This window comes from Hakea prostrata, chromosome 10 (genome assembly GCF_041222555.1).
Source record: "Hakea prostrata isolate BN-2017 chromosome 10, UWA_Hpros_2, whole genome shotgun sequence".
NCBI lineage: Eukaryota > Viridiplantae > Streptophyta > Magnoliopsida > Proteales > Proteaceae > Hakea > Hakea prostrata.
The window spans coordinates 47388381-47401965 of record NC_142609.1 but is presented as its reverse complement, the minus strand read 5'-3'; the positions used below and the strand labels follow the sequence as shown (position 1 = coordinate 47401965).

Below are 13585 nucleotides of genomic sequence, written 5' to 3'. Positions count from 1 at the left end.
TATGGCTCATGCCCAAGCCAAAGAGCACACAACTGTCCAATGCAAGAAACAAAGGAACAGAGGGTATTCGAACCTGGGACATGAGGTTTACTAAACCAATTGGGAGTGAGCTCGATTTGTTACACAAGAATAGAAGTACAAACCAGCTTTGCCTTTATTTTTGCTCCCATAAAACAATATAAAGTCAAAACACTTCAGGGGCAAGAAAAAATCAGTGTTGCTTTCCATCTGTTCCCGTGGAACGAAAGAAGCTGGAACACTTTAGGGGAAAAACAACCCAGCACCTTTCTGTGCTCATGAAAGGAAAAATGATGAAACATTTCAGGGAAAAAAATCATTGCATCCACATTAACTGGTTCCAGATTAGACAACTGCAACGATGGCCACCCTTCATGAGAATCACAAAGCAACTCTTCAGAACAATGAATGAAGACTCATGCTGCAGGACTGAGTCTGTGGCAAACCCAGTCTGGCCTTTTGTAGTGTTGTGTGTCTTTAGCTATTGGGGACCAGCTCCAACCAAAGCAGTTCATCTACTCCAAGGATGAAAGGCTGTTCTCCAGTTCTAATCCATCCTCTCCAGCTGCCTGACTAATCACGCTTTGTTTAGACCAAAAACAAGGTTGCAAAACTCTATGTTGTGTTCTGGGTTAGCTTATTCTTGAAAACCTACAAAATCAGTTCTGGCCATTGATATTTTCCATGATGCATTATCAGTTCACCTATGGCAGTGGATCAGTGGATGGAAAACATCTCTTTCCTGTTTCTTTTGAGCATACACTATATTTACATTTGATGACCACAAATTGCTTTTAAACTATAGCTTCAGTTAAGATTTGATGAGGATATCTATACATAATTAATGTATGCATGTACTGATGTACAGGATAAGCACAGAGGAACTCTTGTTCCTTCATATGGAGGAGGCCAACTGTGTAAATCAGTAGAAATATCTTCATAGTAGATGGATTGCTTCAGGTGTTAAATCCAGTACATAATCTGGAAAGGGCTTCCAGGGTTTCCTTCAGAAAGGCCTTAGAAGTTCTACAGAATTTAAAATAGCAATAATCTCGGTCTAAGCTGTCTCAAGACCATGTCAAACCATGACAGAGTAAAAGAAGAAGATGAGCAGAGACCTTCAATAAGAAAGAAGGGACACCAGAGAGAGTTAAAAGTGGTGTCTGGTAAAACACCCCAAAGGGATCTACAGATCCCTCACTATTTTGGGTGTTTATTGGCTCAATGTGCAACTGAAAACAAGACTAGCAAATGTTGTTTCGTTAAGTCAAACAGAATGTAAACATAGAATGAAAAACTACTTGTCAAAGTACAATGATTCAACTAGTTCATGTGCATTACAATGTTGGACAGAAGCACCAAGAACTACTCTTCTACCATGACTACATGAACATGTTGTAAGTGTGGATCACTCCATAAGTCTGAAAATCAGAGTTTACCTCTTGGGTTCTAGCTTAATGATGAGCTTTCCACAAGAATGATACAAATGTGTGACACAGTAGATCATACCTACACTACTTGTATACTCAGCCTCACTTCTTTGCCTCTTCTGTAGCTTGCTTTGTGTCATCTGGTGGTGGTGGTGGTGGAGTCACAGCCGGAACTCCACCATCAATGCAGTTCTTACACCTCCTTTCAACCCAACCTTCTATGTCATCCTCTTCACTTCCCACAAAATGACGCCCACCACATATTCGAGCAAAGATCCCAGCTGCAACGCCCAGAATTGTGATCACAGCCAAAACCACAATCAACGTTTCAATCGATCGACTTGTCGAATGACTTGACTGTGCCACCATGGAAGGTGCTTCTCTGTATGGTGGCTCCTCATTATCCAACCTTGAGAGTACACAACACAGAAACATATCCATTAGCATAGACTTGAAGTGCTGAACTACTGTCTACTTAAGTGAACACTCAAGTCTTTTCTATTCTTGAGTAACCAAAGAGATTGAAGGAGAAGCATTTCTTTTGGGCAAAGGTGATGCAGGGTTCCATATTTGAAAGTAAAGAAACAAGTAATCGAACGTTGGTGGGCTTTGGATCTTCTTTAAGTGATTTTATTGTTTTTTCTTCTCACTTTATCAGCTTTGGGATTTTCTACTTTAGTTGGACTTAGTCTTTTGAGATTACAAGGTAGTGATATTTATATTGAAGAGCTTTTTACATATGGGTTTCTTTAGTGGACCACAAATTAATGTTGGGTCGTATTAGTTTAATATATAACGTGTGGGTCCTAAACAGACTACATTGTTAGCTGCCATTAAGTATATTCAAATTTCAAATATGGAGAAACCAAAATGTCCTTTAATACATTGTGTTATTATAAATTTTTTTTTCCCTTTTTTTTATGTATATATAAAATTAAAGTTTAATGATCAATTATCCTTTTTAAAACCATATACTAACACAGTTAAATATATAACTTAAGGGCACTTTGGTCCCTTCACATTTGAAATTTAAATATACTTAATAGCAGCTAACGGTGTTAGCCTAGTTAACACCTACATGAAATATATTACAATGAAAAAATTCAACATTAGTTTGTAATCTACTAAAGGACCCACACATAAAAAAAAAACTATATAAAAATTTATGGGTAGACTTGACTCTCATCAATGAATTTTGAATATGAGACAACAAAGCTTAGAATTCCTCATTTTCTGGTGGGAAAGTTAACAAAAGGTCCCACATTTTCCTCATTGATGTCTACTGATGTCTGTAAAAAGGCAGCAGTTCAATTGTGGTTGTAAATATGATATGTCATTTACAGGCCCAAAACCCATTGATGTCCTATTGCTTTCTTTGCCTTGTCTTTGAACTTTGGGAACTTTTGGGATTATCTTCATATAGTATTCCATTTTTTTAAGGGAATATTCTTTAGTTGAAGTCATTTAGATCAAAAAACACAAATGGTAATCATGTTTATCTTACAAAGGCAAATTATGCAAGGCAGAGAGAGGGGTAATATATATCATTTTTACCCTCTAAAGTCTCACCAAACCGGTGGTTATAACTTATAAAGAACAAGACCCTATATTTTATATTGAGAAGGGCAGAAAAAATAAAATAGATTACTTGGGAGGATGACACACAGCTGATGTAAATGTCATGTAATGCAAATAAGACCCAAAAAAAAAACTTGATTTTCATTCTGTTGCAGAGAGATGAATTTAGATATGTAGTGTCTTATGGTGTTGGCTACGAAAACATGTTCATGTACAGACTACTTCATTTGTTCTAATCTCCATGGTAGAGTGATCTTTTATGTAATAAGGGGGTGATGGTCTGTTCAATGAGCTCTTGTTGTTCTTCAGGAAGTGTTCTCTTCCTATTTCCGAGAGAGTGCATTTCATTCTGGAGAAAAAGCAATAAGGCATACAATTTCATATGAAAATTGGATTGATAGCAGGCATATGTTCCCAAAATGTACCCAACACTTGCTCAAATTGGAGCTTCTTGTTGTCCAGCTGATGTGTTTCTTCCTCTATTCTCTCAGTTCTTCTAGCCATATGCATGGCTATTGAAAGCTCTTTCTTGCGAGTCCAGATCAGCGACCCGGGGGCCCCCCCCCCCGGGCGTAAACACTTTGAAAAAATAAAAAAAAGTTTTTCCCGTGGCCGTGTGTGGCGCTGGGGCCCTCGCCCCCCGGGGGAGTCCGGTTCCTTTCTTGCTTCCCTCAGCCAAACTGAAAAAGGCTTCTATTCATAAGATGCTTATATTGACACACAACTCTCCATATTAAGTTATTAACCACGCATAAAATCAAGCTTGACCCCGACGGCCGGCCTAAACCACCTTAGGTCCAGATAGGGTTTGAATTCAAAGCTGCAGTTCTAATAAGGGTCAAATTAAATCAAATATTTGACTAAGATAAACACAATCTAATCCTCTACTTGGCAAGAAAAGGTCCAAACTCTCCTTACACTCATGGAAAAACATTTCGGCAAAATTCACCCGAAATATGTCGAATTTCTCCTGGTTCAGCGAGTAGCGAACCAAAAGACCTTCCGAAAAACGAAATTAATCAATGTTGCCGGAATATCGCCGAAAATTGTCGACCTGCAAAATATCAGAGTAAGTCGTCGTTGAACCTAAGAAATGTTGTCGGAGAACGGAATGAGCAAGTACAGTTGCATATCAATTTCTCTCCAAGCTAGCTAGCCAGCTAGCGACCCAGATATGTTGTTCGTATTACTTGTTAGTCTTTGCCTCTTCGTTCGATCGACCAAGATGAAGCGACCCAGATCTGTAGTTCATGTTACATGTTCATCTTTGCGTCTTCAATTCAATCAACAAAGACGAAGAACAGGGCTTCTGCGTTCTTGAAGCAGCTCGTATCCATGAGTCCATGTTGAGGTTGGTAGTGAAGCCCAAATCCTTGGCTTTGAAGTTTGAAGAATGAGACGAGTGCCATCAAAAGTCTCTCATAATCTCATCTCTTCTAAAAATAAAAATTCTTCCTATCTTCCATCACCCAAGTGAAAAAGAAGAGTTGACGTTTGGCATTTCTAACCTTACACATGATAGAACCATAGAACTGTAGAAAAAAGGTGAAAAAATGAGTCGACTTCACATTTAAAACTTGCGTGACATTTAAGACTTTGCCATATTAAGTTATTATTTTATTATTTTTTCAACAAAGGACAACATTGTGCAGAATATGTTCGCAAAATCTCGCAGAGATTTAATCGATTCACTGGGTTCAGCAACCAACGAAAGACAAAATCTCGCCAAGACTTCGTACTCTACTTACACTTCACCACTGATGGGTGGAGGATCCAAACTTTTTTGGTTTAAAAATAAGATTACAATATAGAATAATACATCGTTTAATCGTTTTCTTTTTTTGGGTAATCAAGCTTTCATTAAGAAACAAGGGCAGGATTGAAAACTGAACAAAGACTCAGAATCCAATCAGAGGAATATGACCAGTAACTTGGGCCCTGAACCAAGTAGGCCTTCCTAGCTAGGTGATCCGCAACACAGTTGGATCTCCTAGAAACATAAATGGACTTAAAGCCCAAGAACTTACTATTGATGAATTTGATATCTTCTATCAAATCTAAAATAAATGTGGGGGGTAGGGCAGACTCAGATAAATAATTCACTAGTAGTTGGGAATCTATTTCTACCTCCACGAACTCATAGCCATTTGCTATAGCTTCAAGCATCCCTGCACGCATGGCCTCGACTTCCCCTTCAATCACAGAAGAGAAAGATTTGGAAATGGATGATGCCACAAGTGGTTTTCCTTCCCAATCTCTAATGATGATCCCTATTCCACAGTTTTCTGTTGCCAGGATGCATTTCGATCCCTATGTTCACCTTAAAGGGTGATTTGGTGTCTTCCACTCCGGCCTTTCCTCCATTTCGATTCTAGCTTCAGCTGTAGGCCTTGGAGCTTCAGCTGTAGGCCTTGGATTTTCCTTTTTGGTTGCCAACCAAAATTCAGAGTGAGCTTTTAGTGCCAGATGCATTACCTCAGTTGGTTTTTCTGGTTACTACTGTTTTACGACCATTGTCAATACGTAAGCAACCTTATAAGATCATGGTCAAGATTTTTCGAACGCAAACCACCCTTAGTATAGCCCTAAATAATAGTCTCACCTTCCCAGTAAACAAGTAAGGATAAGTTTCCAGAAAACTGATGAAGTCTCAAATTCAAAAAACAAATACATAAACATTGGAATTTCATACTGGGCTAGCGGACTCAGTTTTACCCACATGCCCTACACTTGACTACATTGATATCTTGATACCATACGATCCCTTTTATTGTCAAATTATAGCAGGTGAGTGAGAACGAAGCTTGGTGGCTGAACAACATTAAGAAGCATGAAATCCATAATTAGTAAAAGCTTGTTGAAGGAAAACCCAATCAAACATATGGCTGGCGTTGCTCATCAATTCTGAGTGAAACAAACGACAACTCAAATAAATTGGGTAATTGGAAGAAAGTAAATAAGAAGCATGAAAATCAAAACCAAAATCATTCAAAGAATTCGTTCACGTATATGCCAGAGCAAGAGAAAAACGAAATTAAGTAAAATAAATAACATAACACAGAGAGTAACAGTTTCTCAGAAGCAAACAAAAATGAAGATCGCTTCTTGCCGTCTAGGATACTACAACCATCTAGATCTAACTATAGAGCAAAAACAAGACTTTCAGTCGATCATCAAAGTATGAAGAAAAACCATCTACTCCATCTTCTTCTCCTCCTCGTAAATGAGTGCCTTTGCTGTGGGTATTGCCAACAAATCTGTGAACTCCTGGAAAGGAGACTTTGTGAAGCGTGTTTCCCTCCAGAAGTCAGGAGTAAGGAAACCGTATGTCTTCAGAAGGCAGTCAAAGGTGGCCTGCATGCAAACATATCAACAGATTAAGCAAAGCATCAATTCTACCAAACAAAACCCCAGCCACAAATAGTATACCACAAAAAATTGCTTAAGCAGAATCTACCTTCCTCGTATAAAACTCATTCTAGCAGGCTGAAGGATGTTTAGATTGGCTTCTCTACAGGAGAAGCCAAGACTAACACGCTAAGATGGATCAAATTGCAGGTGATGTTGCAATTTCAACCATATGGATATCCAAGAGATTATTTAGACTGGCAACATTATAAATGTCAAGAGTCTGATACCACCATTTATCCCGGTATCCCTTCCCATGATGCATTTGCATTTTCCCTGGTAACTTAATTTGTTGATTGATCACTAAAAGCTTGACTTCTTAATTGGATTAACCAATTCATTATTTTGCCACCTGGATAACTCCTTACTGGCTATAACTTAAGGTTTATGCAGGAGCCCTGGGTGAAGAATCAACATAAACGACAACTCCACTGATACAATTGCATAGGATTTGATTAGTGGTGAAAACTAAATGATTTTATATGATGCTGATTTCCAAGATCAGAGATAATTATGCAAGTCAATTGAACACAATAGCATGAATCAGAAGCTCTCAAGAATCTTGACCTCATCAAAGAGATGAAATCATATGATTAAGCAAAAGAACTGTATGAAATATTAGAGCTGACATGAGAAATTGTGATAAAATAAGATTAAAGAGACTTCTTAATCACAAAAACTTTTCCTAGCAAGTTTCCACTTGAATCCCATTAGTAAGCCACCACTAAGAAAGGCCCAGCTAATTAACTCACAGAAACTCAATATAGACAATAAAAGAAATAATAGCCACAGCATTCCTGACTGAGAACGAATCATGCATTACCAAACCCATCTCATCAAGAGCAGGAGGCACAGATCCAGCCAGACCACCTTTAGCCCAGCCTTTTTCCATGCCAGCAACTAAAACGTAGTATGATAGAACGAAGGAGTCTGCTTAACCGATTGATGCCATGGGGAATACATCTTACAGTTAGCAGTCACAGTTGGGAACTTTCATTGAACCAGGAAATTGTAGATGGTTTAGCCCAAAACAGCTTCAAAATAAATGACAGTTATAATACAGTTTGACAAATGATAACACAACCAAACATTCCCACCAAAGCAAAATTCCAAACTCATATATATGGGTGCAAGCAGAGAATTAACCAATAGTAGTGCCTAAGCAAACTACAAGATCCTCGAAATCAGGTCCCATTAGAATCAACTGAATCTGATACAAAACTGGAACCAAACAAGATCAAACCTTCACATAGATTGGGCAACCAACACGAATTAATATGAAAATATTTGATATCTGATCTTGAAATTTTTGCTTTCCACGGAAACACAACAGAAACATAACTGGCTGAGCAATTATGGTGGATTTTTATCAATCACAGCAACTTTTTTTTTTTGCTAGGACACAACAACTAATATTTGCAGTAACTCAACTTCATAAAAAAGGACTAAGCAATGACAACAAACAAAATCAGAGACAAAAACAAGACAAATTGGTACCTTCACGAAATTCCCAAGTGTTTTCGTCGACCCACGGGAAGAAGTGAACACATCGTCGATCCCAGCAAACTGAAGAACCTTTTTCGGAACCCTAGCAGCAACAATTCCAGCACCTCTGGGAGCAGGCACCATCCGGACTGTAACAGATCCACACTTGCCGGTAACCTTACAGGGGACGGTGTGAGGCTTCCCGATCTTGTTACCCCAGTAACCCCTTCTAACAGGGATTACAGACAACTTTGCAAGAATAATAGCTCCACGAATAGCAGTTGCAACCTCTTTGCTACACTTAACACCCAACCCAACATGACCATTATTATCACCCACAACAACAAATGCCTTAAAACGAGTTCTTTGACCTGCTCTCGTCTGCTTCTGAACAGGCATAATTTTCATAACCTCGTCCTTGAGACTAGGTAAGAGGGTTTCCATAATCTGGTGCTCCTTCACCGGAAGTGAGTGAAGATAGATGTGCTCCAAACTTTTGATCTTACCTTCTTTCACAAGTCTCCCTAGCTTGGTGACGGGAACCCACTTCTCCTCTTCTTCACGCCTACCACCACCACGACGACCACCGCGGCCGCGTCCACGGTCACCACGACCACCGCGTCCAAAACCACGGCCGAAACCGCCTCTTTCACCTCCTCTTTCCGCCATCTTCGTCTGCTAGATCTCTAGGGCTCTGGTCTGCTAAGGTCTTCAGAGCTCGGAGGGTTATAGACAGATTGAGCTGAGAAAGAAGGAACTAGGGTTTTGAGTTCAATATAAATATGAAAACCCTAAATTTTCCATATGCTGCGAAGAACCTCGATTAGGGCATTGCGAGGCATTATGGGCTTCCGGGTGGGCCAAGAAAAACCCGGGCTTGCTCAGCACCCTAGTGCATCCCAATGTTGAAGCCCCTTTACGTGGGCCTACACTTGGGCTGGGTCCCTATCGTTGCAAATATTACATGGGTCCAACTCAAAGTAACACCATCACAAAGGTGTTAACATTAGAGATGAAATGACCATAATAATATCCTCATTTTAAATGAAATAATTACAATTTTACCCATTGTACTCTACTCTCAAAAACCATATAGATAAGTGAAGAATCCAGATCACCTCCCCATTGGAGGTACACTATATGCTCCCATGACACTTTTTCGTTACACATTGTGTGGGGCCCATGTCTGAAACTAATAGAATAATTCAGGAGTGGGACCCTAGTACATAAGCCACACAACACATAATATATATGGTGAGAAAGCATTTGTGCTCCCCCGACAGACAAGTGATCAAACCAAACCAGTGCAATTGAAGGGGTATATATGTGATTTACAATTAGAACAGATTCCTTTACCTCATCCCTAATTATCGTTTGTTTCATTTTGTCCTTCAATCCTCTTCTTAGATTTCTTGCTTGTCTTGTTAATACTCAACATTCTATGATTGGATTGTAACTCATAGGACAAGAGTTTAAAGGGCATGCAGATAAAGTAACTCCAAGGTAAAATTTTCTTAGTATAAACCTTTTTTTTTTTGTGTGTGTGAATTTCTTAATATAAACATGAAACCCTAAACTTTGTGTATGTTGTAAAGAACCAGCCCAGCATAGGATGGGCCAGAAAAGAACCTGGATTAGAGCTTGCGAGGCATTATGGGCTTCCGAATGGGGTTGTTCAGCCCATTTAGTGCACCCGCGCTAACCGTTCCCAACGGATATTTGCGGTGGATAAGCTTTTCCCAAGTTCTCTCGTCAGTAGAGAAGTAAAAGCTTAGCGCATCACTTCCATGGCGATTCTAAGCTTCAATGCGTCCAGAATCAGTGATCCGAAACCTCAACCTCCCAAACCCTTCTCCACTTATCTTCCCCTTTCAAAAGCAATTAGAATCCCCTATCCTTCTTCACCTCATATTTCTACAAACTTGCAGATTTCACGACCCAAATTGTCTAGATTGAGTTCAGTCTCTGAAAGCCCAATTTCGTTACCAGCAGAAGATTCTTCTTCACTTTCAGCTCTAATAAATGAAGACGATGATGGTGAACTCGCAGCGGAAGTGAGCTATTTGGACCCTGATATAGAACCTGAAAGCATCACGGAGTGGGAGCTTGATTTCTGTTCAAGGCCCATTTTAGATATCAGAGGGAAGAAAATCTGGGAACTTGTTGTCTGTGACAATTCACTGTCTCTTCAGTATACCAAGTACTTCCCCAACAATGTTATCAACAGCATCACTTTGAAGGATGCCATGCTGTCGATATGTGACGATTTGGGTGTCCCTTTACCAGAGAAAATTAGATTTTTCAGGTAATATGTTAGTGTCCTTAATATATCATCATCCGTTTTTTTTCTTCTATTTGGGTCTGCTTGATTTTGATTTTTATTGTTATTTGTTTCTAGGTCACAGATGCAGACAATTATAACAAAATCCTGTAAGGAGCTCGGCATAAAAGTTGTTCCAAGTAAAAGGGTGCGTATGTTGTTTCCTTGGTTATTTCCTACTTTTCTGTTGAAATTTCAGTTAAGTTTTCACTTCTTCTGTTATGCATATCAAAAAACCACAGGTAGCTCCATCTCTTCTGCAGCTTACGGCTCCTAAGAGAAATAAAAAGATGGTGACTGAAAATTATCTTGTTTTATTCCTTGCGATGAGAAAATCATCCAAAGGGAACTTCCAGCATAATAATATAAGACATAACAGCCCATCATTTGAAAAGTATGAAGCAATAAGATTCATGGGAAGGAGCCAGTCCCTACTATAAAACATGAAAGCAACTCATACTGATTAAATGAAGAAAACCCAGGCTCTCTTTTTCTGAATGCAACTGCATAGTTGGAGTAATTTAAGTATCCTGAATTCATATCATGTCCCAAGAGTAGATGACTTCTAAAGTCACTGTCACCGGAATCTTGGTTTTGAGGTAAATCGGTAGTATTTCCTGTTTTCTGCTGCAAATATGAATGGAAAATATTGATTGATAATGAATTTGATTAAAAACATAAGGTGGTTATCTTCCTCATCATGGTTCCCAGTGAAGTATAATGCTTTTCTACTTGCCTCTTCACCATACATGGACTAATCCATATGATAGAAGAACCCACAATGGTCAAATTTTAGTCAAGCATGAGCAAACAAAGTTGTTCAAACTCCTATTCATATGGATGAAGATAAAATACAAGACAGTTTTCTCAATGACCAGTAGTCCCAAAGTAAGCAAAGGAAAGTTGTTCAAACTCTACTTTGAACTTTTACTAAAATTATCAAAATGCATCAAATGGAGATGAATATAAAATGCAAAAATGGAATATTTGTAATTTTACCTACTTCTGCATTACTCATTTTAGGCTGAAAGGGTACCAGACAGATGCTTGCTTGGTCCCCTATCACATGGATGCAGTATACTTCCCTAGTTCTAGTAATGACTAGAAGGACCTAAAAACATGCCAGTAATTACTGCACTTTGGGAGAGGGAGAGTCAGTGATTATTATTGATTGATGAGGAACCTGAACAGAATAAGTTGATGATTGAATTTAGTATAATTTTGTCAACTATTCCTGCTTGGAATTTCTCTAGATTATCATGCTACTGATGTCTATTATGTTACTTGCAGTGTTTATCACTACTTTTATGGCTGGAAGAACGTTATGAAACTGTGTATATGCTGCACCCTGGTTTCCAGAAGGGATCAAAGCCACTTCTCACGTTAGACAACCCTTTCCCTATGGAACTCCCTGACACCCTCTTTGGGGAAAAATGGGCTTTTGTTCAGTTACCTTTTTCAGGTATGTCTGTAGCAGCTTTCCCCCAAAACACGTAATTTTTTTGGTGGCGCTACTTTGCATTATAACACATAAATGTATTAAAAGTTAGATCATCCCATCATTTTGATATCTGAACAGATACCAAATTTTCACTTGAATTAGAGGTATTGTTCGTAGTTATTGTTACTATTTTTTCCTTAAGTTGAAGGATTGGGCAGGAGTTCTACCATTTTATTTCTTTGATGTTCAATAAAAGATTGACAGCATCATCAGCCATGAGTAGGAAAAATGAGATTATAACTTGTCAATTTGTAAACATGTCAAGAGAATCACCTGAGGATGGGGGAGAGAAAGGGAGACTGATAAGATGAACAGACAGATAAATAAAAGTTGAGGAATACATCACCTGGCACTAACTTAGACTACCTTAAAGTTGGATCCTGAGTGGTTGTGATGACAAATATTTTCCCAGAGTTTCATTCTTCATTGATGTCTTCTTCACTACACCAGACATTAAATGAATCCCTTATCATAGGAGAGTGTATGCCAAAATAACTTTTCTTTTGTGGTGTCTTTCATTATATAACTTTGAATTTTTAATTGATCTTTCATTTCTATCTCATTTGCAGTTTACCATCCCCCTCTTCAATACCAATTCTTCCCTGTCATCTTTTCCTCTTAGAATGTCCACTAAATCAAAAAGAATGTAAATTTCGTTTTGATTTTCAGCTGTTCGGGATGAGGTATCATCATTGGAGACAAGGCTTCCCTTCGGTGCAGGCCTAGATCTAGAACTGCTTGGGATTGAAATTGATGAGAAAACACTGATTCCAGGATTAGCTGTTGCATCTTCACGTGCAAAACCCTTAGCAGGTATGTCCACTTCAAAGACAGATTTGTGTCCCCAACATCTTCTTTTTCAAAGACAGATTTGGTCATTTCTTACATTTGACATTTTTTTATCATAGATATCAATTGAATCAGAAAGTGTATGATTGCATTTGGGTATTGATTCAAGTTTCTCAATGTGATCAGCTTGGATGAATGGGTTGGAGGTTTATTCTGTTGAAGCTGATGTAGCTCAAGCTAGCTTGATTCTATCAGTTGGAATTTCTACACGATACATCTATGCCACATATAAGAAAACCCCAGTAACAACACAAGAAGCTGAAGCTTGGGAAGCAGCAAAGAAGGCCTGTGGTGGCTTGCATTTTCTTGCCATACAAGAAACCTTAGATTCAGATGACTGTGTAGGGTTCTGGCTCCTGCTAGACTTACCAGCACCACCTGTATAATGTGATTAATATGCGTTTGTTACTTAATTTTGCAAACTAGTTTTTCAAATTGGCTACCATTGAATTTGCAAGCTGAAGATGGAATTTTAACCTCCTTGATATGAAGGATGGATTGATGAGTTTCCCACAACCAACATCGAGAAAGATGTTACAACAGTGCCTCTGAAAGCTTCTAGAGTAATGCACTTGAACTATAAAGTATACGCTTCAACAATAAAGAATAATTACAGCAGACTCAATTTCTTCTTCAAAATATGAAGTTCGTTCTATAAGCTTTGTAGAGTTCACAAGACCCATAGAGATTTTACCATGACTTCCTTGGGGCCTTCAACTTTTGCAGAGAACTGTCACCGAAGAAATGGTCAGAGATGGAAAGTATTGAAAGGCAGTTCAAATGAGTAGCCAACAGGAATGGACTCGCAGCACAAACTCTTTAACTCTTTGCTTGTCTCCAAGCAGCCACGGTATCAATAAGATGAAAAAGCTCTGGAAGCGATCCTGAGAGCCACAATTGTGGAACGAAGAAAAACCTCCCCACATTTGAGGACTCCAGTGAATGCATCTATGAGTAAAATGGATCCCTTGAACCCGGAAAACATAATCCATCGAG

At 38.8% G+C, this 13585-nt stretch overlaps 3 protein-coding genes across 3 annotated transcripts; 1 reads left to right on the top strand and 2 right to left on the bottom strand.

Moving 5' to 3' along the window:
* Positions 1 to 1127: 1127 nt before the first annotated feature.
* On the bottom strand, positions 1128 to 2069 carry LOC149003545 (uncharacterized). The gene has a single exon (XM_089138298.1). It carries the CDS (start codon positions 1893 to 1895, stop codon positions 1551 to 1553), a length of 345 nt encoding a protein of 114 aa, XP_088994424.1. The 5' UTR covers positions 1896 to 2069; the 3' UTR covers positions 1128 to 1550.
* Positions 2070 to 5996: 3927 nt separating this feature from the next.
* On the bottom strand, positions 5997 to 8690 carry LOC149003544 (uncharacterized). Its single transcript, XM_089138199.1, has 2 exons — positions 7932 to 8690; positions 5997 to 6380 (listed from the first exon to the last, which is right to left on the bottom strand). Exons 1-2 carry the CDS (start codon positions 8586 to 8588, stop codon positions 6222 to 6224), a joined length of 816 nt encoding a protein of 271 aa, XP_088994325.1. The 5' UTR covers positions 8589 to 8690; the 3' UTR covers positions 5997 to 6221.
* A 947-nt stretch (positions 8691 to 9637) lies between these two features.
* ATAB2 (RNA binding protein) lies at positions 9638 to 12975 on the top strand. Its single transcript, XM_089136468.1, has 5 exons — positions 9638 to 10224; positions 10318 to 10387; positions 11530 to 11701; positions 12410 to 12553; positions 12716 to 12975. Exons 1-5 carry the CDS (start codon positions 9707 to 9709, stop codon positions 12973 to 12975), a joined length of 1164 nt encoding a protein of 387 aa, XP_088992594.1. The 5' UTR covers positions 9638 to 9706.
* Positions 12976 to 13585: the final 610 nt, after the last annotated feature.